Source organism: Phyllostomus discolor, chromosome 7 (assembly GCF_004126475.2).
Source record: "Phyllostomus discolor isolate MPI-MPIP mPhyDis1 chromosome 7, mPhyDis1.pri.v3, whole genome shotgun sequence".
Taxonomy (NCBI): Eukaryota; Metazoa; Chordata; class Mammalia; order Chiroptera; family Phyllostomidae; genus Phyllostomus; species Phyllostomus discolor.
In genome coordinates, this window is record NC_040909.2 from 37,396,974 (window position 1) to 37,424,514 (window position 27,541).

General features: G+C 39.2%; 1 protein-coding gene across 8 annotated transcripts in view; it reads right to left on the bottom strand.

The window, feature by feature from the left end:
* TFDP2 (transcription factor Dp-2) overlaps positions 1-27,541 on the bottom strand; it is a 132,756-nt gene that overhangs the window by 19,524 nt on the left and 85,691 nt on the right. For 4 of the 8 annotated variants that reach the window (XM_028518272.2, XM_036030741.1, XM_028518274.2 and 1 more), the window contains 5 exons: positions 22,512-22,615; positions 18,573-18,694; positions 17,127-17,174; positions 4,197-4,359; positions 117-263 (listed from right to left, as the gene is read on the bottom strand). In XM_028518272.2, coding sequence (XP_028374073.1) covers positions 117-263; positions 4,197-4,359; positions 17,127-17,174; positions 18,573-18,694; positions 22,512-22,615 — 584 coding nt within the window. Of the gene's footprint in view, positions 1-116; positions 264-4,196; positions 4,360-17,126; positions 17,175-18,572; positions 18,695-22,511; positions 22,616-24,883; positions 24,904-27,541 lie in introns of those variants that run through there. The other 4 variants (XM_028518277.2, XM_028518273.2, XM_036030742.1 and 1 more) reach the window with 3 other exon arrangements.

The following is a 27,541-nucleotide window of genomic DNA, read 5'->3' on the forward strand; positions in this document are numbered from 1 at the left end:
AGTATACATAAACAATTAGAAATATTTTCTTGTTGTGTAACTACACACCTAAATTAAAATGCCTCTGATGTAAAATAAAGCAAACTATTTTGTATGAATGGATTTTCCTTGCTTACCTCCAGGTTTTGACACTCCTGAGCAGAATTGGTAGGCAGGCCAATCCACTTGATTTCTTTTTTTTCCTTTGAAATGATGTTCATTGCCATTAGCACATTTAAAGCATCATAAACTCTTCGCCTAATGTTCTTTTGGTCATAAGCCTGCTAAAAAATATTTTTATTTAGTGATAAAAGGGTTAAGATACAGTAACAAGATATTAAAATATTTAACAAATAATACTATTATTATATCTTCAAAGTGCTGAAGAATTCTATACCCAGTGAAACTACCCTTTATAAGTAAAGATGAACTAAAGATACTTTCAAACAATCTAAAACATAAAACAATCTAAAAAAATAAAGATTATGTTACCAACAAATCTCAATTTGAAAAATACTAAAGGGCCTTCTGCCCTGGCTGGTTTGGCTTGGTGGATTGAGTGCCTGCCTGTGAACCACAGGGTCACTGGTTCGATTCCCAGTCAGGGCACATGCCTGGGTTTTGGGCCAGGTCTCCAGCAGGAGGTGCTCAAGAGGCAACCACACATTATGTTCCTTTTCCTCTCTTTCTCTCTCCCTTGCCTCCCTCTAAAAATAAATAAAATTCTTAAAAAAAAAATTCTAAAGGGCCTTCTTCAGGGAAAAGAAAGATGATCTGAGATGGAGCTTGGAAATGTAGGATGAAATGAAGACCACCTCAAAAGGTAACTATGTGGGGATATCTCAATTAACACTCTCTATAAAACAAGAATGTCCTGTGGAGTCTAGAATACATATGGAACTAATATACATGACAATTATAAATATATATATCAGAAAGGGGTAATGGAGTTAAAGCGGGCTTAGGCCTTGCATTGTCTGAGAGCATATTAGACTCTGAAAAGTCAAGGATGCCTGTGTCAAGCTCCAGGTAAACAGTGCATCTCACAATGTGGTCCATGGACTAGGACTGATCTGCAAATCGTCAGTAGCTTATAATGAAAATAGGGAATTTGCACCAAAACGTCACCATGTAGATCACTAAAGCACACTGTTGAGTTCAGGTAACTTCTTTTTTTGGGCAGGGTGGAGGGACAGGTAGCAAGACTTTCTCGATGAAGGAAACTGTGTTAACTTACATTGTGGAAGAAGCCCTTTATGTTACTGAGGATGGATAGTTCCTAAGAACAAAACCCAATCAATCAAGTGCTAATAAATGATAATAAAGGATGGTGCAGAACAGTGGACCTGTTTAAAAGCAGAACTAAATGACAATACAGTCGCTCCTCGGCCTTTTGGCTAAGATCAAGTGTAGAAATGATAATATAATAGCAAGTATCAGGAGGAGGCAACAAAGTTGGTTGGCTGATTTCCCCTCTTGCATATTGGAAAGGATATGGATTCGAAGCAAATGAACTATTCAAAATAGATGAGCTAAGTAATAATAAAACTTTTGGCATAGTGTATATTTTTTAATCATAAAAACAACTATAATAATATTCTTTTAACAACTACCACTTACATATGCAATCTGAATCCTGTGGTGAGGGGAATGAAGGGAGATGGGAGTAAATATAAGCTTATGAACTTCTTTTTCCCTCCATAATCAACAGATACTGGTTTATGGGTGATAACTCAAGAAACAAAAATACTGAAGTTACTTAAAGTTATAAAGATAATCAATGAGAGAACTAAAGACTATAAACCTTCCAAATTGTCAGAAAAATAGCAGCAGTGAATAACCAGGAAAAAACCCAATTCTTGCTTATACCCGGGGGTGGGGATGAGGCCATTTAATACGTAAGTTAGATTCTGAAAAGTGGTTAGAGTAATGCCTTAGTGTAGTGACACTGAGTGAAAATTAGATGGAGGGGAGAGAGAAGCCATATGGACCCCTAGGCAAAGAGTGCTCCGGGCATAGGAAACAGCAAGAGCAATGGTGGACAAGGACCCTATCTGGCATATTCACAACATGCGCAGTAACCGGGGGAGCGCACAGTAGGAGAAGAGATCAGAGCAGTAATATTTGGCCAGGCTGTATAGGGGGTCTTGCAGATCATTTTGAGAACTATGGCTTTGACTCAGAATTGGAATGCCATAGTCTTTTTTCCAATTCAAAGAAAAAAACCACCATATAATGGCCGACAAGGAACATCTCAAAGCAGTGGAAAAAAATAGTTCATAGGTAATAAAAGTAAAAAAATATAACAACAAACAAAAGCCCTATCACCTGGAACTGCAAGAACTCTTTCTAATGTAATTCTTAGGTTGAAGAAGAACATCACATCAGAATCAGTGGGATCCAAAGCAGTACAGAAGAGGAAAAGTCACAGCCACAAAGGCTTTCATCACTGAACAAAAATAAGAAAAGTAAATAACGTATAATCATCACCTGCAGTGTAGAGAAACACCAAAAGTAACTATAAGAAGGAAAATATTAAATAAAGATAAAAACAGAAATTGACTGCAAAATAGGTCAGTACAAAGAAATCCAGATGAGATAGAGGGTTTTCTAAAAACCATAAAATACTAAGCGAAGGGAAACAGAAATTCTAAACAAACAAGTCACCAAAGAAGGAACGGAAATACCTATCTAACTTCACCCCCCACCCAATCACCAGGCCTGGGTGGTGGCACAGGTGATTCCCATAAAATTTCAGGGACCAGAAAGAGACATCCAATACTATGAAACCTGTGATGGAATAAAGAGAAAGATAAAAAGAAAGCCTCTAAATTCATATTGTAAAGCTAGCATAACACTACTAATCACATTACAAAGATGGTAAAAACAAAACAAAAATACAAAACAAAACCAAACCCCCTAGTCTCATTCATGACTATCAGTGTAAAAACCCCAATTTTTTTTAAAGCATTTTTTAAAAGATTTTATTTATTTATTTTTAGAGAGGGAAGGGGGAGAGAGAGAGAGAGAGAGAGAGAGAGAGAGAGAGAGAGAGAGAGAGAGAGAGAGAGAGAGAGAGAGAGACATCAATGTGCGGTTGCTGGGGGTTCTGGCCTGCAACCCAGGAATGTACCCTGGCTGGGAATCGAACCTGGGACACTGGTTCCCAGCCCGCGCTCAATCCACTGAGCTACGCCAGCCAGGACTTTAAAAATCCCAATTTTTTAGGAAACTATCCAGACTTTGATAAATACAACAACAATTTCAAATTTTTTTAAATTGAGAAAAAAGAAATATTCATTTTTAAAGTTTTTTAAATCTAAAAATTAAAAGCTTTATTATAACTGAAGTTGAAATACTATGAGTATTTTCCACTAAGAATAAGAGTTAAAAACTCAATATGACTAGAGTTACTATTACTTAATATTGTTGTGGAGTATACATAGTATCATTACATTTAAATATAATGTAAACTGATCTATAATGATAAAGAGGAAGAAGAATCGTTATGGAATGATGACAATAATCTGTATCCTGATTACTGTGGTTGTTCCACAGGTGCACACAACTGTCAAAACTCATCAAATTTGCCCCAGCTGGTGTGACTCAGTGGCTTGAGTGCAGGCCTTTGAGCCAAAGGGTCACCGACTGGATTCCCAGTTGGGGCACATGCCTGGGTTACAGGCCAGGTCCCCCATGGGGGATGCACGAGAGGCAACCGTACACCAATGTTTCTCTCCCTCTCTCCGTCCCTTCCCCTCTCTAGGAATAAATAAATAAAACCTTTAAAAAAACTCATCGAATTTTAGTTGAAATAATGCATCTTATTGTATGTAAACTATTCCACAATAAATAAGGGGGAAGATAATACTTTAATTGCACCCTCAAGACATGTATGTTTCCCTCCCTGTATGTAATTTTATCTCCATTGGAAAAAATGGGTGATTTATATGTGGTTAAGAAAATCTCCAAGATATATGCAGTGACCAGCATGGCTCAGCAGGTTGGAAGTCAAACCACAAACTGAAAGGTCTGTGGTTTGATTCCCCATCAGGGCACATGCCTGGGTTGTGGGCCAGGTCCCCAGTTGGGGGCGTGCAAGAGGCAACCACACAGTGATGTTTCTCTCCTTCTCCCTCCCTCCCTTCCCCTCTCTCTAAAAGCAAATAAATAAAACCTTTAAAAAAAAGTCAGTGTCAAGTGCATGATCTACCTACCGAATCAGCTGACAAATGGTTGTTTGAATTGGTGAACTCTGATACCAGCTCATCAGCCACTTCATTATAGGATGTTGTACCTTTCCGCTGAACTTTCTCACACACTTTCATTGAAAAATGTCTCAAGCCTTTTCCATTTTTATCTCCTTTTTTGCTTCGTTTACTAAAAGAGAAAAAAATTATACTCCATTTTAATTACTTAGAAACTTCCTTTATAAAACTATAAAATGAGTGAGAAGATAGTCATTTGATTTAGTTTAAGTGGTAAGCTTTAATTGGAGATGAGGAAATGTTCCAAACTTAATTTTTACCTTAAAAGGCTAATAGAATATGAGGTCAGACTGCTATTCTTATGCACATCATCTATTTATTCAGCAAATATTACTGGCCAGGTACTTACTGTTGGGTGCCAGGCACTGTTCTACACAGTAGGAATAAACCCTTGAGAAGAAGAGATAAAAACTCTGCCCTGGAAGTTTATATACAGGTCAATACTTACCTGTTTATATACTTATAGTTCTTTTTCACCTAAAATTAAAAGTGCCACTATTCCTTGTTTCATTTATCTACTCAATTTTCAAACAGAGGTTATTGGTATTAATAATAGATCTAAACCTTCAGTTATTTCAAATTTGGTTAATGCCTAGGTCTAAACTTTGATAACATAATCATTAAAATTTGCAGGGGTTCAGCTTAGCTGTACTAATCTGACTGCCAGCTATATGCCAAGAACCGTATTAGTGATCAGCAGTACACAAATGATAATCGAGGCAAAATCCTTTCCCTCAATGAGCCATGGGCAGGGGTGAGGGGTGGGGAGAGAAGAGACAGAACAGGCCAATGACGATGAACAACCCAATATAACAAGGTCAGTGTCAAGTCTGAGTCACTCACAATGTTCTGTGGGACCTGGGGAGAGGGGCATCTAGCCTAACCTGCAGGAGGAAGGCTTGCTGGAGTAAGAGTCCGAGTGCAAACAACCAACAAAATGAAAAGGCAACCTATGTAATATTTGCAACCCCCTTATTTTATCTGATAATGGGTTAATGTCCAAAGTATCCAAGAAACTCCCACAACTCAATAAAAAAACCACCACCAAATAACCCAATTAAATAGGCAAAGGACACCAACAGACATTTTTCCAAAGAACCTTACAAAGAGTCAACAACCATATGAAAAGATGCTCAATGTTACCAATCATCAGGGAAATGCAAATCAAAACCAGGTATTACCTCCCACCTGTTAGGGTGGCCACTATATACATACTCATAAATGATACCAAGTGTTGGTGACAGTGTGGAGAAATGAGAACCTCTGTACACTGTGGGAGTGTAAAATGGTACAGCTGCTATGGAAAACTGTACAGAGGTTCCCCCCAATATTTAGAATAGAACTGCCCTATGATCCAGCCACCCCACGTCTGGGTATCAGTCCCCATGACCTGAAATCGGGATCTGAAACAGGGATCGGCACCCCGTGTTCATATAGCATTACTCACAATAGCCACTGCAGGGGAACAACCGAATGCCTGTAGGTGGGTAGATGAAGAAAGTGTGGTGTAAATATGTGCACACATGGAATATTATTTAGCCTCAACAAAGAATGAATTCTTGCTGTATGCTACAACAAAGAGAAACCTGGAGGATATTATGCTAAGGAAAGAAGCCTGACACAAAAGAACAAATAATGCATGATCCCACTTACAGGAGGAACCTAAAATAGTCAAACTCGTTGAGGCAGAGAGCAGAATGGTGCTTGCCAGGGGCTGGAGGGAAAAGGGAGATGGCTGTTTGACAGGCCTGAAGTCGCAGGTGAGCAAGGTGAGTAAGCCCCAGAGGTCTGCCGCCGCACGACCCGGTGTCTGCAGCTAACAGTCCTGTGAGCTTACAAATCTGTTGTGGGTAGATTTTCACATTAATGTTCTTACCAAACAACAAAACAAGATAATTAGTCAAGCACAGGAAGTCAGGAAGGGAACCCAGGCAGGAGAGGCAGCAGCAGTAAACACACAGAAGAGAGTAAGGGTGACGAATGCAGAGAGATGGATGGAAACACACAGCACGGTGTCACCAGACTACGAAGTGCGAGGCAAAAGGTGAGGCTTCTAGAAAGGCAGAGAAGGGGCCCAGCCCCTAACAACATGCAAAGGAACTGGACTTCATCATATTCCATAGTGTAAGTATATTCACTTATAAATTTTTACGTGTCCTACTGTGTCATATACATTAAGAAACAGACACTAAACAAACTTTTCAAAAGAATGAGAGAGAACGATATCTACTTTCTTTGGCCCAAATTCTCACACCATCTGTGGACACACGGTGGTCGTGGGCTGCCATGGAATGCTGTGGGGACTGCGGAGTGGCAGTAAGTCAGGGAGCAGCATGGCATAATTTTCAGCTAGGCTGCAAAGCAGAAGATGGATTTATTGGGGGGTGAAAGTAGAGACGTGAAGACCAGCTGAGAGGCTACGGCAATGGCCCAGGCAAGAAATGATGAGTTCTGAAATTGGGGCGTCGGTGGGGTCGACTAAGAAGAGACAGGTTTACAAAACTTTTAAAGATAAAGATCAGTAGAACTGAGTGATTGAATGAGGTGGATGGTAAGGAAGTAGGACATAGGAGAATGACCCTTAGAAAAAGGGGTCAGTTACTGAGATCAAGGAGATTGGAACAAGTTAATGAGTTCCACTCTAAACCTCCTCATCTGCACTGTCCAATACCCTAGGCATAGCCCACATGTAGCTGTCAATCACTTGAAATGTGGGGAGTCTGTAAATGTAAAATACACACTGAATTTCAAAAACCTGAATGAGGAATGTGTGTAAAACATCTAATGAACAATTTTTGTATTAATTAAATGTTGAAATATTTATTTTTATTAAATCATTTTTTAAAATTTATTGATTGCGGGGGGGAAGGAGAGACAAACATCGGTTTGTTGTTCCTTTGTTTATGCATTCATTGGTTGATTCTTGTATGTGCCTTGACCAGGGATCAAACCTACAACCTTTGTGTATGGAGATGATACTCCAACCAACTGAACTACCCGGCCAGGACAAATGTTGAAATATTTTAGCTAGAATGGATCAAATAAAAGATATAAAAATTAAGTTCACATTTCTTTTTTACTTTTTAAATTGGCTATTAGAAATTTAATTTGGCCACGAGAAAATTGAAATTCATAGGCGGTGTCATTACATTTCTATCGGGCAGCAATGATGTTGAGATGGACATACCCATAGAGGCTCCTAATATACCAGATATCATATCCAACAGAAAACTGGCTGTGTAAGTCTACCGTCTCTGGGAGAGATCACTCACAACTTATCCTCACGTGCACCCACGCCAACTGCCTTCCTATCGGCCTCAGAGGATTAGGTATCCTTCTTCCTTTTCAAATCCTAAGTCCCTTTTCTAAGAAAACAGCTATATTGAAATATGATTCACATACCATAAACTTCACCTTTTTAAAATACACAGTTCAGTGGTTTTAAGAGTTATGTAACCATCACCACAATCTAATTTCTTCCCCTTAAAAAGAAACCCTGTTCCCACTGGCAGTCACTCCTCATTACCTGGGCCCCTGGCTCTGCACAACCACTACTTTCCCTGTTCCTATGGATTTGCCTGTTCTTCCCAGTCAAATTCTCCAACTGAAATTTTCACTCCAGTGCTTCTATTTATGTATTCTTCCCTCTCTTCAAGCTGTTCCATTCAGGGCCTTTGGTTTGGGGTTTCTTTTTAAAGATTTTATTTATTTATTTTTTAGAGAGGGAAGGGAAGGGAAGGAGAGAGAGAGAGAGAGAGAAACATCAATGTGCGGTTGCTGGGGACTATGGCCTGCAACCCAGGCCTGTGCCCTGATTGGGAATCGAACCTGTGACACTTTGGTTCACAGCCCACACTCAATCCACTGAGCTATGCCAGCCAGGGCTTGGGGTTTCTTTTTAAATATACAACTTTATCATGGGACCTGAATCTGATCAGGACTACAGTTCCACCTCCTCGTTTAAAGGGAATGCGGAGAACAGAAGAACGTGCTGCATTACACCACACGGACACAATAAGCAGAGGGCCTCTCTTCAGGACACACAATGTGGTTTCTTCAATTAATGAATCATAAAGGGAAAAGAGGAGGGAGGGGGAACATAGAGGAAGAGGTGGAGAAGAAACATTTCATAGACTGTAGAAAACACATCAATTTACTATTTAAATTATGATTCAAACAGACTGTACACACACACACCAGTTAATGGGGGAGGTCAAGGAAGATAGCAAGATGGGAGCACAGTTTTCAAACTTTCCAAATCCCCAGATGAAAACAGAGAGCAACTAGACAGTGAAACGCAAACCCCATGACAACATTTACAACAAAACTAAATCACACAGTATCCTCAACAAACCTTAGAATTCAATACCGACAACCAAAGGCCTACACAGTAGTGTTGGGGTGAGCAGAATAAGCTGTCCTCAGTGGGGCTGTATTAGACAGAAATGAGAACTGGTAATCCCAAAACAGCCAATAAGGATTTATTAGAAAGCACTGTAGACCAATTTAAGAGCAGCAATGAATCAAGGAGTTTCACCCTCTTCAATACCAGGTGAGTGCAAGAAACCTACAATAAGAGCTAAATAGGTTATGCCCTGGCTGGTGTGGCTCAGAGGACTGAGTGCCAGCCTGCAAACCAAAAGATCGTAGGTTCAATCCCCAGTCAAGGTACATGCCTGGGTTTTGGCCCAGGGCCCCAGTAGGGGGTGCTCAAGAGGTGGCCACACATTGATGTTTCCCTCCACTATCCTCTCTCTAAAAATAAATAAAATGTTTTAAAAAAGGTATCTCTTTAGACATAAGCACTGAGATATTTATGATGAAAATGATAGGATTCTGGGCTTTGCTTTAAAATAAATATACAGGTGGGTATATATAAATAAGATATTCCATAAACTGATTATTGTTGAAATTCAGAGATGGGGACATAGGAGGTTTATAAATGAGCCATCTACTTTCATATTTAAAATTCTCTAAAATAAAGAGTTAACTAAAAAAAGAAACAATAGTTCAAGCATACCTTTGATTGTTTACTCAGATTTAATCCTTAGCCTTCCAGTTCCCTACACTCAGCCCAGCCTTCTCAGGAAGGGGTCCCCACACATGACACCACTGTACTGGCACAAAGGAGAACTCAACCTGTGTGATACATAACTCTGCAACCTACTGTCACTCTTATCCACAAGGGCTGAGTGACAACCAGCCATCTAATCTAATCACCAAGCCAGCACACCAGACTCCCCCAATGCTCTTCTTATTCCCTTTCTACCTAATTAATCTAATTCTATCAAATCTAATCAATTTAAGCTCTTCTGTCTGTTCACGCTGCCCTACTTCAGGCCCTTACACCCCTCTCACACTGCATTGAGGACCTTACAGCTGGCTCCCCTTGTGCTGTCGAGAGGCATTCCAATCCCTCCTCCACGGCCATTACGGGGATCTTTCTAATAAATCTGATCACGTTCCTATTTGGTTTAAAACTGCTGCTGGTGGTGGTAAATAGTAAATGCTTCTTGAATGCTAGGTAAGTGCCAATGTTCGACGTAATTTCATTTTGGGAAAGAACCTGCCAATTCCCATTCGCTATATAGATTTCCACTCGAGGCCCATTCTACGCTGGCGCACCCTGAGTTTGGTGCACCGAGATACAAACGGCTCGTCACACGAGTCCCATCATCAACACAAGTCAGGTGGCAAAAGTAAGTAAGAAGTGCTAAAAATAGGAGCACAGGAGTTATTTGGCAGCAAATACGTTGTGTATGGGGTTTTATATTTATGCTAAAAACTGGATAATGGCTTAAAGTAAATAAAATTCTTGACTACTAGTGTTTATATACTTAAAGCCAGGGGAAAACAGGCTGTTGTTTTTCATGTTATTCTAGTCTTTTTAGAAAAAACAGCAATAAAATAGTCACAGGGTAGTTTCAGGTGACTGCTTGGCTAATTTATCCTCCACAGTCACACATGGATGATATTTAAAGAGAATAGTAAACACAGTCCCTAAATAAGAAAAACTAGACTTTAAATACTGAAGAACACATCCCTGAAACATAAATACAAGACTACGTGTATAAGAGTTTTACAACATGAGTTCAGTGCATGAATTGATAACATTTTCCAAAAAAGATGTGCAAATGGTCAACAAGCACATAAAAATGCTCAACATCGCTACCATTAGGGAAATGCAAATCAAAACCACAAGGACACACTGCTCACACCCATTAGGATGGCTACATCAAAAACAAAAACGAAAACAGGAAGTGTTGTGAGGATGTGGGAGGACTGGAATCCTGTGCACTGCTGGTGAGAATGTAAAAAGGGTGTAGAAAACATTATGGTGGTTCCTCAAAAATTCCAACACAGAATTACCATAGGATCCAGCAAGTCCACTTTTGGGTCTACACCTAAAAGAACCGAAAGTAGGGACTCCTAGAGATCCCTGTGTGTCCACGTCATAGCAGCAATATTCGCAACAGCCAAAAGGGGAAAACAATCCAAACATCCACCAGCAGATAAACAGGTAAAATGTGGTACATGCAATACATATATAATGCAATGTTACTCAGCCTTAAAAAAGAATGAAATTCTGAAACAAACTACAACATGAACGAACCCTGAAGGACTGTAAGTGGAATGAGCCAGGCAGGAAAGGGTAAGTGCTATACAACTCCTCTGCCTGGAACAGTCAACGTCAAAGACATGGGAAGCAAAAAACGGTTCCCAGACCTGAGAGAAGCGGGGTGACTGCTTAATGGTCCACAGAGTTTCCGGATGGGATGGCCAGAGAGTTCTGCAGGTGGAGCATGGTGATAGTTGTACAGTAACTTATTCTCTCAGTGGTTCTTCTGGCTTTGAACTTATTTATGTCTGTTGTTTTTCATGCTTAAATGCAGATGGTTTTATGGCTTTGTTGGCCAGTATGCCTCTATAAATAAGGTGCTGTGGCTTTAGCATTTCATCACTAATTATGGCTAAACCATCAAACTCAATATAAAAGGGGTCATGTTTCTAAACAAAAAAAGTCTGTATTTCATTCTTTAAATCACTTCCACTGTCACATCTAGTTTATTATGACTGCTGCCACACCCAGAAGAAAAGGTGTGCCTTTTCTTGACAAAAATAGTTCAGGAATGCTTGTGTAACTATGGAAAAATAAGAGTTTAAAATACAAAATTTACTTTTCTAATTTAGCTAATAATTTTAAATAAACTTAATACCAGACTTGTTTAAAAAATTAAAATGGTTGTGAAAATGTTATGAAAATAAATGCCAAAAATGCCTACATTTTCATACATCTATATGTTTTTGGGTTACATTAGACAAATTAACCATAAAATATCACAAGTTATGAAAATTAACTCAAAAGGCACTGAAGAAGTGCAAGAGCAAAAATTGCAAAACTCTCAGAAAACAAATACAGGCATATGTCTTTGTGATCTTGGATTTGGCCATTTTTCTTTAGTATGACACCAAAAGTACAAGTAATACAAGAAGAAAACCAGATAACTTAAACACACCCAAAATTAAAACCCTTTGTGCTTCCAAGGACACCATCAAGTAGGTGAAAAGCCAACCCACAAAACAGAAGTGTTTTACAAAGCATGTATCTGGTAAGTGTCCTGTATCTATGGTACATTAAAAAAAAAACAAACTCTGACAACTCAATAACAAAACGACAACCCAAGGGATCTGAACAGATACTGGTCAAAGAAGACGTACAATGGCCAATGAGCACATGAAAAATTGCTCAATACCAGCGGCCATTAGCGAAACGGAAATCCAAACCCTGATGAAATACGCTGACGTAACAGAGACAGAGAAGGGGTGGCAGATGCAGAGAGGTTGGAACCGTTTGCTGGTGAGCACACGGAACGGTACCACCGCTCTGGAAAACAGTCTGGCAGTTAGTCAAAAGGCCAAAGAATTGCCACATGACCCAGCAATTCCATTCCATACAAGAGAGAAATAAAAACTTTATCCATATAAAAACTTGTTCATAAACGTTTATGGTAGCATCATTCATAGCAGCCAAAAAGTAGAAACAACCCAAATGTCCAAATAGACAAAATGTGGTGTATCCACACAGTGAACCATTATTCAGGAATAAAAGGAATGAAGTTCTAATTTATGCCACAACAAGGATGAACCTTGAATCAAGCTAAATGAAAGGCCAGTCACCACAAACTCCAGCAAGGCAGGGGACCTGTTTCCTTGAGATTAACTGTCCAAGCTTCAGCCTGAGGAACTGTCTTCAGTCTAATTTCTTTGTGTAGAGATGAGATGGGAGGTACAAGGAGACTTGGAGGGTTGGGGAGGTTTAGTGGGCCCAGGTCCTCCTTGGGTATTTTTCACTTCAATTGCCCTCATGACTTCCTCTGCCAAGTCATCCTTGCTTTATATACTTCTCAACTCTAAGCCTGAGCCTCTCCATGTCAGTGTGCGGGAGAATGACTTCCACCTCCAATTCTGACTTCTAAGCCTGTTTTGGGATGTGGATTTCTCTACTTTCACCTGTCTTTCATTATAATCACACTAGTTTTCATCTTCCAACTGGAAAAATCTATTATCTCTACCACTTTCTATAGCACTTTGAGATATATTATTTCTACAGGAAAATGTCAATAGGATTTTCGGGGTGGAGGTGTAAACGCAGTGTTTAGCTCATCATCTCTAACTGAAATCTTCCTATCTAAATCTCAGACAGGTAGTCTCCACACTTTTGTAGAACCTGAGCTCTTTGAGACCCCAAGATCCCCTCCTTCTAAAAGACACCAAATTTGGCTGCAGGATGTAAATGCTGTGACCATAAATCAAACAGACAAACAAAAAAAACCAGCAGGAAGTGTTCTCTACCAAATGAGACCGAACTAAGAAATTAAAAAATAAGAAATAAAACAAATAATATAGTACAGTTTGAAAAGCATGTTATATTTTCTTTCTTTTTAAAAAAATATTTTATTTATTTATTTTTAGAGCGGGAAGGGAGGGAGAAAGAGTGAGAGAGAGAGAAACATCAATGTGCGGTTGCTGGGGGCCGTGGCCTGCAACCCAGGCATGTGCCCTGACTGAGAATTGAACCTGCAACACTTTGATTCGCAGCCCGCACTCAATCCACTGAGCTACGCCAGCCAGGGCTATATTTTCATAATAATTTAAAGTAGTCAAAAGAATTGTGCCCAAAGAATAAGAGAAAAAGCCCTTAACTAGAATTCACAACCACTATCTTTTCATATTTTCCTAATAATTTATTTTCATTTACAAAAGTAATATAAAACTAAAATTTGTAGTATAAAACAGTATACCCCAGGTATAAGTTGTAACAAATGTATTCCGTTTTAATAAATTATATATAATATATAGTAAACACCTTATTTACTTCTCATTAAAATGGAGTTGACCAGAATGTTTAAATCAGCAAGATAATTCAGTAATTTGATAAAGTAATTTAGGGAAAAACCCTCACTTTCCTGTAAACATGCACCATTGCATATGTGGCTAGAGGGTGGCGGGGAGGACTTGAGATGGAAAATACACGTTTGTTCCTTAAGGATCTTTACTCTCTCCTGCCTCGGGTATGTCACCAGGACTAAGGCCATTTCCATGCTGGTAAACTACTTATCTACGAATGATATTCCCATTTATATAACTAATGAGCTTCTTGAACATATGTCTAAAACAAAACTCAATCCCTCCCCAAACCTAACCTACTAACAACAATAAATGTAAATGGCATCAACACTCACCCAGCTATTCATGCAAAAAAAAAAAAAAAAAAGAAAAGAAAAAAAGAACTGTCCTTTATTGCTGCCTTTCCTCCACTAAATCTGTTAATAAATGCTGTTGGTTCTCCCTCTAACATTAATTCTACCAGCCACTACCCTCTCCCTACAATAATAGCCTTCTAATAGATTTCCCTGCTTCTGTTATCTCCTTAGGATCCATTTCAGTGGCCAGTGTAAATTAGATCAGGTCACTTCTCTTGTTAAAACGGTCCCTAAAAATAACCACCAAACTCCTTACTGTGACCGACAGGGCCTTTCCCCATCCGACCGCTGCCTACCTCTCCACCCACAGCTCCTGCCACTCTGCCTTTCTTACTGTCTCCAAGCCCCTGTGCTTCCCCAGGTACATCAACCTGGTTCCTTGTTTAGTTCTGCACTTGCTACTCCCTCTGCATGGAACCCCTGGCTCCCTCACATGAGGCTATTTACAGGCCCAACTGTTTTGTATCAAATGTTTCCTCCTTAGAGAGGCTTGCTCTAAGGCAGCCCCATGCCGCCAGTGGTGCACCAACCACCCTTTTATTTTTTCCATACCACCCATCCCAGTCTACAGCAATCTTGTTTAGTGCCCACCCCCGTATCACCTCTTTAAGGGCAGACTTTTCTCTCTTATTTATTATTCTCTCCAATGCCTAGCACACAGCAACACTGAACAGATCTTCAAAATATGCGTTGAATGAACAAACTTCATAGACGTCATTAAGCAGTATGGATATTAACTATACAGGTTTTGATTATTAGCTTATAGTTTAACTTACTTTAGTATATCATAGATAAACAAAATTTTAGAAGAATTCCAACAGAAAAAAGATATTAAGGACCAGTGGAAGCCCCAAAGTGAAAGCAGACCTATTTGGAAGAGATGCATTTAGAAGACACCACCAGATCCTGTCCACAGGTAAAAGGAGAAAGTGAGTGAACATCGCTCAGGATCAAAGCCTCATGCAAGACTCCCAGAAAGGGAGTGTTCACAGCTCTTTCTGCCACAAACTCTGAGCAGAAGTGCAGGGGCTCAGACTACAGGGGAAAACTGATGAGAACCTCTCAAGGGATGCTGCACCCACCAAACAAGTTTTTCAGAAACCGACTTGCTTTTGCAAAGGCCCTTCATCAAGGCACAGCTGTGCAAAGCATGCCTCAAGCTGTACTGTCAAGTGGTAAGAGGGGGATAAAAAGCTCATATATACTACATATATTGATGTATAAATCCCTGAGGAAAACTGATACAAACATTTACATATCACACTAAAATCTGCATATGAGACACTGAAGAAATAAAGATTAGTCTGTGGTTGAGGGCTGGCTTTTTTTAACCTGAATACTTGGGAGAGGGGAAACAAAGCCTTTTCCCTTTAGTACTATAGAAAGATACAATAAATTTGAAGGAAAATAAACATTTGTAAGGACAACAATAAAAACCACATGTAGTGATTTTTGTGGTTTGATTGGGGAGATGAACTCATTACAGAAAAATTATATTAAAAAACAAAAAGAGAATAATAAAAACCACTAACAAAAAAAAAAGCCACTGAATCAGATGCAGAAAGACAAAGTTGAATTAATGGTTATACCAACAAATTTAAAGTAGCACTTTTAATGTGAGCCTTGGAGACCTTTTTCTTATGGAGAAAGTAAAGAGAATCTTAGTTTTATACTGTTTGCAGTACACAGGTGCCAACAACCACAACTAATGAATAGTTCTATTTGAAGTCCTTACACATTGCTAAATGCATCTGTAGAACTTACACTCCTACCCTTTCCTGGGGTAAACATGAAGACTGGTATGAGATGGAAAGTATAATTTCCATTAGAGAGAAAAGAAAATTTTGTCATATATTTCTATACGATTCAGCAGTTCCTCAGAAATGATTCTGTGTTCAAAACAGTTAAGAACCAAGAAGCAAGCAGCAAAGGCCACCAAGGAACTAAAGCAGAGAGCCACACCAATAGAAGATACACACTTTTAAAACACACAGCCCAAGGTGCTTGCTCAGAGCCCATTTGCTTTTGTTTGAGGCTGGATTCAAACACAATTAGCCATGGAGTTTCTCAGTGCCCAGCAAGTCAGAGACAGCGGACTAGAAAATGTAAAAGGCACAAAACTCTTATATTGAGAGCAGATGACCTAACAGGAGAAAGGAGACTGAAATACCATTGAAGAAAGGAATTACAAAATCTTAGAATCAAAAATAAAATTTAAAATCATAACCGGCAAGGTTTTATTTAAAACCATAATAATCTTACAGAATTCAACTGCCTCTAAGACCAGGCATCTTATTTTAACAGTGAAATATTCATATTGTACCTAGTACAGTGACTTGCATAGAATACTGAACTTAAGTTCAATAATGACCAGAAAGTACCCTGGCTAGTGTGGCTCAGTGGACTGAGTGCTAGCCTGAGAAACAAAGTGTTGCTGGTTCCATTCTCAGGCAGGGCACATGCCTGGGTTGCAGGCCAGGGCCCCCAGTAGGGGGTGCTCAAGAGGCAACAACACACTGATGTTTCTCTCCCTCTCTTCCCCTCTCTCTAAAAAATTCAAAAATAAATAAATAAATAAAATCTTAAAAAAAAAAAAAAAAAAAAAAAAAAGACCAGAAAGTGGCCATTTTCAATCCTGGAGTTTCACACTTGGTAGGTAGGCATTTATAATTTCTCCACAGACCACAGGTGAGTCTGATGCACACAGAGAATAGAGAATCACTGTCCTACCAGTCTAAGGAAAGGTTACATTATACTTGATGTATTAGTTAAGAAAGAAGTAAGAATTTACAATGATCTTTAAATGTGTTTGGTAAAACTTGTTTGTAAAAAGTTGGGGCACGTTGAAGTAAGGGGGAGCATTCACTTTGGTAGACCACTTTGTCTCCCAAAAGGAGGAAGGAAGCAAAATGACATATTACCAATAGCCAATTATCACAGGATAATGTCTTCTGAAACCACACAAATAAAATAAATAACGGGGCATGATACACTCAACAAAGTCAAAGTTATGGGAATAAAAACATCTCACTAACTCAAACTAACGTTGAGTCTGGACACTAAACCCCTCTGCACGGGAGCATGTCCAAAACAAAATACTCACACTCATACTCACCTTTCTGAAAAATCAGAGTCTATAAATTCTCTAGCCCGTTTTCTATCACTAAAAAGAAAAAAAAAGCATAAAAAGAACACATATAACCACTACTTTATTTCATGGATAACTTATTGTAATCTGTCTAATTCTACAATAAATATAACCAAACACAAAAACTAACTAGTCATTAAAGATATAGAAATAAAATAAAAACTTAAATCTTATCAAAGAACCAAGAAATCACATGATAATCTAGTTTCAAATGAGTTCAATGAACCTTTAAGGAAGAAAACATTGCAGTTTTACAAAGGATAAGGCACAGAAAAGCTTTACTTACTCTGGGACGACTGACTATAAAATCACTGACTAAAACACCACCCCCAGTGGAAAGCTCAGCGGGGCCCCAGAAACATTCAAACCCTGGTCCTCTCCAAAGCGGGCCAACCCCACTGGCACACGCACGGCCTTCATGCCGTGCCCTCTCAGGGCTGTGCAGAAATCCAGTGACTCTCACACCCACATGAGAGTGCTCAGGAAGACTGGACCAAGGCCATGGAAGCACAGGTGATTCTGTTATTCCTCTCATCTGATAATGGAAAAGTATGAACACACAAAAACTCTTCTGCTTCTGTATGCGTGCGTGTGTGTAGGTATATGAACGTGTATATGGCTTAAAACATTTTGCCTGGATTATTCCATTAATTCATTCAATATTCTTGAAGCAAGGAGATTTTTACGCAACTGAGATTTATTGTCTGGTGGCTAGAACTCACAGTTCTAAGTCAAAGATAGAACTACTAGTCCAGTATTTGAATAACAATCTAAATCACTTCTTAAGTGACAATGAAGTTTTGAGTCATTAGTTTTTACTATGTCTTTCTCTTTTATGGAAACAAGAGATGTTAAAATAAGTAGTGGAAAAAGGTTGGGTAAGGGTGTGTTACAGGCAAAGACGAAACATGTGAAGGTTTGATACCACTGAGGAACACAGAAGAAATACTGACTTCACTGCCCAGTGTTTCGTAACGACCAAGGGGAAACTCAATGAAAGTTACATATACTTGGTCTCTTTTCTCTAGTTCCTTTTCTAGTTTTTAAGGAAGTAATTCATAGAAGAAATTCTGAATATAGCCAACACTTAATATATCTTTTCTTATGTTTGTTTAAACAATATAAAATACAGTTTTGACATCTTCAAAGCAGCTAAGTAAGTTCTCTTTCAGGGCTGAAAAAAAGTCAGAATATTCAGGCACAAGTTATTATACTCTCTTCTCTCTTTTAAAATGGTTGCTCCATAAATGGTTCATATCTCAGATATGAAGTGAAATAAAATTAAAGGAAACACATTCATCTTTAAAAACTAGACTAATATAAAACAAGAAGAGAGGGCAGGGTGGTGAGGAAAAACATTAGAGCTTTTTCTAAAAAAGTTTTAAAAATGTTAATTTGTGCCGGCACTCTTACCTCGGGACCCAGCCCGTGGCTTCTGCTATGTGCGTCTGCGTGACCATGGCCGGTGCAGGGGTGTACGGGCTCCCGATCAGAACACTTCCGGAACTGGCTAGTCTCTGGGGTGTGCTTATAATCTGGACATTGGGACAAAGAAAATAATATTCTTAGTTATCAAGCAAAGTGTGCAGGTACAAAATAATGTTGACTGCTAACCTACATACAAGGAGGCAACTTTATTGCCTAAAAAGCACTTAATATTAATGATCTAAAATATGAGCAACAGCTCTGACTCCTTTGTCTGAATCGAAGCACGGCACCTGAGCACTGACATGAGGCCTCGGCGCAGGCTTCAGCACGTGAAGAGCAATCTGGACGGACTACGCTGGCAACCGACAATGTTTTAAAAACCAGAAAAATGAAAAGCTTTCTTTGAAACTACAGAACCTAATTCTAGTCAAGCTTGATGTATTAGAACTGGGGTAGAGTAATCAGATCTTCATAATCCAAAATATATGCAAAGACATGATACATTTTGGATTATTGTACAGATGCAGTTTTATCTTTTTTCAAGAACATTTATTTCCTCGTGTCATTAAATTTTCTTCAAAGACATATTATGTTCCATTATGTAAATTTACTATTTATTATATATTATTCAACTATACACTATAGATATTCCAATTATTCAACATTATACACAATGCTGTGATAAACCTTTTTGTACAATGATCTTGGCCTTAATTTCTATTTCCTAAGGAAAGACTCCAGGGAAGGAATGAATGGAACTAAGGACATGAACTTCAAAAAGTTCCTTGGTATGTCTTACCAAATTGCTTTCCAGGTCTCCTAATCTTCATTGGTAAGTAGAACATGCCCCCCAAATGTTTATAGTAATTAATACAAAAACAATTTGGTGTTCTAGGAAAATCTTTAAAAGTGTTTTCATTAAAAAAAGAAAAAATAAGGGTATGCATGCTCCAGGGAACAGGTGTACTAATGAAACAAGACTGTCCCCATATGGATAATAGCTGAAATGGTTAATAAAGTTGCTGGGCAGAGGGCTCTATTTTGCATACTTCGGAAAGTTTTCATAATAGTATGGTTTTGTCTGTGTTCCAATTAAGAGAGAAAAGCATCAACATGGACATATAATTTTAATTTTTTTATTTTTCATCTTATTGTTTTTAAAGATTTTATTTATTTATTTTTAAAGAGCGGAAGAAGAGAGGGAGAAAGGAGAGAAACATCAAAGTGTGGTTGCCTCTCATGCACCCCCTACTGGGGACCTGGCCCACAACCCAGGCACGTGGCCTGACTGGGAATCAAACCAGCAACTCCTTGGTTTGCAGGCTGGCACTCAATCCACTGAGTCACATCAGCCAGAGCCATAGTAAGTTCTTAATAAATGTTTCCTGAATGAGTAAATTGGAGATGACAGACTTGAATTGGAAAGACAACTTGGAAGCTCATGTGAGATGCAATGAGTTTTTAAACTAGGACAGACAGTGAGTCTTAAGAAACAAACCAAAGGAAAATCAACTGAACTGATCAAGCACTGAATATAGGAAGCCTATGTAGGTGATGAGTCAGACACGCTTATAAAACTGAACCTTAATTTTGAATCCCAAATTAAAATGAGTGATAATTCAAGGCAACTACTTCTAATATTCAGTTGATCTGATAAGGAAAATGAACACTTAAAAGTTTACCACTGCCCCCCCCCCAAAACAAAACAAAGGCAACCTTAATGTAAATGTAATTGTGGTTTCTTTGACAATAGGTTACAGTTAGGCAATGAAAATCATGCCATCAATGGAAGCTCATTCTAGAGATTTTCTGCCCCCAGTCAATATGTCTTATGCACTACTGCCATCTACAGGAAGAAATGGCCAAGGCAGCATCTGTATTCTGAAAGGAAAAAAAATCTAGACAATTATGAAGTGTTGTTACCTTAAAGGATTTCATAAAATTCTAGTTTTCAATATCAGAAATGTACAGTTTTAATCATATTAAAATAAAGATAATCATAAGAATGTACACTCATGTATATACTCCTAATAGTAAATATTTCCAATATATATACAATATATATGCACATGTATATACTCACATACACATACAGATGCCTTTAAGAAAAGGGTAAGTTTCTTAAACTAAAACAGTTACTGCTAGTTTCTATAAACACAAAAAACAAGTTTTTCTCTGGGGCTTTTGAAATTTCTATCTACCATTAAGATTTGGCTTCCAAAAAGACATGAAATTTAAATTTGCTATAAAAGGAAATGAGGGAGGTTTTATTCAAGAATTCCTAACTAAACAAACTTGTTTTTAATCATGAGAAACTGAAGGCAAAGGGACAATGTTCAAAAGAGGCAAGCAAGAGGAGAAGAAAGAAATGGCTGTAATTGGGGATCTACATCAATCAGGAGAATCAAAATGGAAACGCTGACTCTGGCCCAAGACTAAGGAAGTAGAAAACACCTGAGAATTCGGGAGACCCATCGAGGCCCCGGGGCCAGCCTGGCTGAAGGGAGAGCCCCAGGTCTCCGTTCTGTCTGACCTTTTTTTGCTGACTCTGAGGTCAGCAGTGATCAGGTAAGTGTTCTACTTAATTCCTCATCATCGTCAGAACTGAAATGTGTAAAGACTTCCATGTACATCAAATTGAAAATGGAGAGAGAAATCACATGTTTCCAAAAGAGAAATTTGAACTTCATAGCATCAGTAAAATACCAACAGAAAACAGTATTTCAAAACAGAGGAGTACTGTAAGGGCCAAACTCGTAATAGTTCAGTTATGCTTGTTTAATTTTGGTGTTCACAGAATCACAGACTGTTCAAAAAACAGACTTTAAAGTCAAGTGCCCTATCTTGCTTGTTCCTACTGTAATGGCTGATGAGCAGCAAAATGCTAGCAAAAGCTGGAAAATACACCCGAACCACCTTGAAGTGGAAACACTTACCTAAGCTTCAGTTTCTGTGAGGTTGGGAGCGAGGTTACATTCTTCACATAGTTATAGTAAATTGTGCGAGACCTTTGGCTGGGATTCTGTAGATAACTAACAGTCCTCAAGCAATCAGGAAAAATGTCAAGCCTGGAATGCCTTAAAATCTCAGACTTTCTGGAGCCACTAGGTATGTTAAAAGATGTTTTTGTGTAAATACTTTTGTGTTTAACAGAGTCCTCGGTACTGTACCTGACAGGAAAATTTTATCCTTACTGCTTTTTGATGAGTATGTGCAAGCACTGACAAGGAAGAGCTGCTGTTCAAGTGTTTACGAAGTTTTGCTGATGGTGGTGAAGCCATTGAGATTAGGCAGTTTTTAGAGTAGTTACATGCAACTCAGCTGATAGGCTTTCTAAAATGCTATCCACTTCAAGCTCTAACAAAATTAATGAAATACTATCAGAGAAACAGTTAACTATTTCCCATTTTCATCCATTATTTCTACTGTTAAAGATTAAAATGAATTGGCATGCTGTTTCTCCCCAAATGTCCTTAAGTCAAAGATATCAGACTAATAGCTCCAGATGTAGATTAACTAAGGGTCATGCTGAATTTATGTGAGAGTGCACAGTTTAGGGCGGAAAAGATCCTAAGTCAAAAAGAGGGGAAGAGAATAAAAAACGTAACAGATTTCAAATCAATTTTAATCAAACAAGAAACAAAAAAAGCCTCACAGAGCAAAAACCTTACCACACATCCAGAATCCACAGTCAAATGCGTAAAAATTAAACGTAATTTCACACCTTCTTTTTCTCAAGGAAAAGGACACATGCCTTTTTCTTAAGACTTAATCAGTTACATTCAGATAAAAACAAAACTTAAAAAAATGGATTGAGATAAGAAATTAACAGGAAATTCAATCAACTACCTTTAGTGCAATTGTTCTTTATATTAGTCTTACCTAAGCAAAGTTTCAAATTCTAAGACTTGATGATTTTCTTACCATTTGGGGTCCAACATTCACATTTATTGGTCCTAAGGTTTTTGGTAAAATCTTCGTTGGTGAGTTGGTGCTGGAAACTGGGTATGCAACAAATGAAATGTTACCTGAAATGGCATCAAAATGCTGGGTTAATGCTCTGCGATATCAAGGCCACCTTCTAACTCCGGGGTCCTGATCCTAGCTCAGTTTCAGTAGTTTATAATTATCTTACAAGTAAATTATAAACAAGAAGCCTTGCTGAAAAGCCACACCAATGACTCCTTTGTTGCAGTGAACACAATTAGTTCAGCTGAATGGGAAGTCTGTAAAATAAAATAGTTTAGTCTATCTGTCAATTAACCACTGGATATGTAGCTGAGATACATCAGTTTTCTAGAGAAAAAAAATATTTAGAGAATACATAATTCAAAGTACAGTTTACATCAGAGTTGAGAAATCCAGTTAGACCTTTATAAGACATCACAGAACAAAAAAATGCATGAAGTAAAATGTGTTAGAATTTCTTTATAGTATAAATACAAAATATTTATACCGAAAGCTAACATGTTTTCAAAATACTGAGTTGGTAGTTTTTTGAGGCTTTATTACAACAGAGAAGAAAATAGGACTCTACTCGGGTTAATAATGTTGGAAATTGTGGGATCTATACAGTGTGTTCAAGTGATTTTGACACTTTAAATTTTAAATTAAGCTATCAGAGCACCCTCCCCCACCAAAAAAAGTCAACCAATAAATAATCTTCGGAACTACCACATTAACTGCTCCAGAAAAACTTCAGTTTGTTGATGTTTCTCTTGGAAGGTAACTGTAATCTGATACAACAAAGGAGATCACCCAGGAAGCATGCGAAGGAGCCACGTTGAAACTCTGGCGGGGAACACAGAGTTTACGAGCAGGACTACAAAAACACCTCCTTTTCCGTCTCCATCTCCTCCCTCAGACGTTCCCGGTCCCGAGCTCCCAGAGCCTGCCCACACTCTCACCTCCTATTTCTCAGCAGACACCCACATCTCCTGCAGTCAGGGTATCTGACCATCGGGCTAAGTTACAGCTCTTCTGCCTCAACCTGTGAACTTATCGACATGCACCCGCATATTTGTACTTATTTCTGAGTGGAAATTCTCATACAAATGCCTTCCTTCATGTCTGCTCTACATCTCCCGACTCCTCAAGGATCTCAGCCATGGATTCCGTACTCTGTCCCCTGAGTTTTCAAAGACACCATGGCTCCTCCCCTTCAGCTTCCCTCTCTGTCCATTTGTCGTATGTTGTTTCCCCTCAACATCCACGTTTTAAAATCGTCTGGGTCTTACCCTCAGGGCTGGTCATATAACTGATGCAGTCAACTTGGGCACCCGACTGTTAAAAAGTTCTTCAGATGCTTCCAGGGTAGAGCCAGGGCTAGGCACCACTGCCCTCACTGGATATCCTACTTCAAATGGCTTTCCTAGCCCTTCCGCACATCGCACATCGATAACAAACCAGTCTTTCAACTGGTGAGACTCTTCTGGCCACTCCCCTTACGCTTAAGGCCTTCCAAGACCCCATGACACTTCCTAAACGCCGCCGCCGTTCAGACTCCTGGACGTGACACAAGGCTCCTGCCTGGAGATCTCACCCCTGCTCCCTCCCCAGCTGCATCTTCAGCTGTGCCCCCACATGCACCCCACAATCCAGTCAAAATGCTGTAGTTGCAGACCATAAAGGCCCTGTTCAAATACGCCCTGGCTTTGGTGTATGCCGTTCCTTCTGCTGAGACAACTCCTACCTCCTAACACTTCAAAATGGGGCTTCATACCATCTTCTGAGTTATTACTACGGGCCAGAGTCTGCTCTAGAGGCTTCCCACATACACATCATCTCACTAAGGCTCAGGACAACAGTGTGAACTATCATCACTGACCTTGATGTCCACGTGAAGAAACTGAGGTGGAGCCCTGGCTGGCGTAGCTCAGTGGATTGAGCGCGGGCTGGGAACCAAAGTGTCCCAGGTTCGATTCCCAGCCAGGGTACATTCCTGGGTTGCAGGCCATAACCCCCAGCAACCGCACATTGATGTTTCTCTCGCGCGCTCGCTCGCTCTCTCTCTCTCTCTCTCTCTCTCTCTCTCTCTCTCTCCCCCTCCCTTCCCTCCCTCCCTAAAAATAAATAAATAAAAATCTTAAAAAAAAAAAAAAGAAAAGAAAAGAAACTGAGGTGGAGTGAGGCTAAAGACTGGCACTGGTCTCACCGCTGGTGAGGGCCGCGGCTCCAGCTCGGTTGGCTGCCTGTGCTCTGTGGGCTGCCCCCTCCCCGAAAGCTGTGCCCAGCCTCTGCGGTCCAGGTCTCAGGCACCCCTCTTCTGGCTTCTCACAAAGCCTATTATCATTTACTTGCAGTCTTACGATAGGGTGTCCATATCTCTGGCTTTGCATCCCAGCACCTGGTTTGGTCCTGGGTACATAATCGGTGCATGAAACTATAAAAACTGATTAGCATAGACCTTTCCTAATCTGAATGCCAGACTTCCTGTAATGCAGCCGACATTATAGCTTTTTTTATTTTTAACAGGTACCATGACTTACACTAAGTGTGAAGTCAATTTAAATACCAGATCCTTATTTTCTATTATTTTTAAAATATGACTGAACAACCAGTATTATGAAATAAAGTTTCCTGACTCTGTACTGTGCAACTGATTTTTTTTTAATAACCTACCTTATTAACTGTTAAAGAGTACAGTTATTATCAAAACTCCCTAACTATGGTTTATCCACTAGTTTAAGAATCCACCAAACTGGAGAATAACAATCCATGATTCTAGGGGAGAATCGGCTCTGTGACCGACAGACAGAAGCCATGAACTCAGCCCCAGGAAGAAGAACACACCACAGATCCATGTGAGGACAAACATGGCCCTGGAAGTGTGGCTCTCAGATGGATTTTAAAAATGACCTTAATCCTGCCACATGTTTAAGAAGAAATCGTCTCTGATGCACTGTGGTAGAAGCGAAAGCTAAAACCTTGCAAAAAACAAAAAAAGATAATTAAGGTTTGAAAATAGGTTGACTCTAATTTTAAACCTAACAATAAAAAAATTAAGAATATAGAAAATTGGAATATTATTATTAAATATTATTAAAGCCAGTCCTGTCAGGACACTTAATACCAAAAGAATTTAGAGGGAACCTAATAAATTTGTCAAATTGATTCTAAAGTGCATGTGGAAGAGTAAAGGCAGAGAACAGCCAGGGAATGTGGGGGAAAAAATAAAAGGAATAAGGGAAAAAAAGGGAACTTCAGCTTTCCAGATTTCACAACTACTGCATAGCTACAGTGACTGAGATAATGTGATACTGGCTAAGAAGCAGATAAATAATTCTCATCTTGCACAAAAATACATTCCAGAAAGATACAATATTTAAGTATGAAAAGTAAAACCTAAAAGTATTAGGAGAAATGAAACCATTTTTAAAAAATAATGCAGGGATGAGGAAGGCCCTTCCAAGCATGTTACGGAATTTAGAAACTCAAAAGTGAAAACAAATGGGCAGATGTGACTACCTAAAAACTAGTACTGGTATTTTCTAGACAAAAGACCCAATAATTTAAAAGACAAATCTCAGAATTGGTAAATAAATCCACAACACATATAGGTCATTAGATTACTGTCCCTAAAACTTTCATTTATTTAACTTCCCAGTTATTAAATACATCAATAACAATAACACCTCAGTATAAAAATAAGCTGATTACATGAATGTAAAAGTCCAATGATCATATGAAAGAAACGCTTGATTTTTTAAAAAGATTTTATTTATTTACTTTTAGAGAAGGGAGGGAGAAAGAGAGGGACAGAAACATCAACGTGTGGTTGTCTCTGCTAGTCCCCCACTGGGGACCTGGCCTGCAACCCAGGCATGTGCCCTGACTGGGAATCAAACTGGTGACCCTTTGGTTCACAGGCCAGCACTCAATCCACTGAGCCACACCAGCAGGGAAAAATGCTTGACTTTAATAATAAAAACAATTAACACCTAAAAAAACACAACTTCTCTCACCTACCAGGTTGATAAAGAATAGTAAGTTTGATCATGCCCTGAGTTGGTAAAGATGTGGCAAAATTGGTACATATAAAAAATATTTACTTGTCACCTAGGACGGCACCTACGACATTACATGCATGTCAAATACTAACGCTGAGCATCGCGGACATTCAATGCAGGCGGCACCATCCCCTGCACTCAAGGGGCTCACACACTCAGTAGGTGGAGGGCGTATTGGAGAGCCTTTCTGGGGGGCGGGCGGTCTAACAGCACAGTTAGAGGAATGATAGAACTGTGTGTCAGAGTACACAATTTAAAGTAAGTGCTTTAAGAACAATTATACACATTTTAAAGCCTCTTTCTACCTCGACAAATACCCTTTCAACTGCCCACCATTGCCTACGTAGAAGTTGATCCCTGGCCTCTGTCTGCCACATCACAATGAACAAGGGGCGTACCCTCTGCTGGATATGCATGCTAATCAACTAAGCAGATAGAACAATTACACATGACTGAGAATTGCAGCACTATGGATAAAAGCAAAAACCTGGAAACAATTTAAATGTTTAAACATCTTTTGGTATATGTATATAATGGAATATTATACAGCCCCCCCCCCCCCAAAATACATGTATGTACTGCCAGGGAAAAATGTTCTTATTAGAAGAGAATATAGCCCCTGGCAAGTGTGACTCAGTGGACTGAGTGCCGGCCTGTGACCTGAAGGGTCGCCAGTTTGATTCCCAATCAGGGCACATGCCTGGATTGTGGGCCAGATCCCCAGTGGGGGGTGCATGAGAGTCAACCAATCAATGTTCCTCTCCCTCTCTTCTCTCTAAAACTAAACAAATAAAATCTTCAAAAAAAAAAAAAAAAAGAATATAATTAGTATGATTCCATTTATCTTAAAAACTACGTATACTCATAAGTTTACACATGTGTAAAAAGTCTGGCAAGATAAACAGCAAATAATTTAACAGAGGCTAGCTCTGGTGAGTGTGGTGG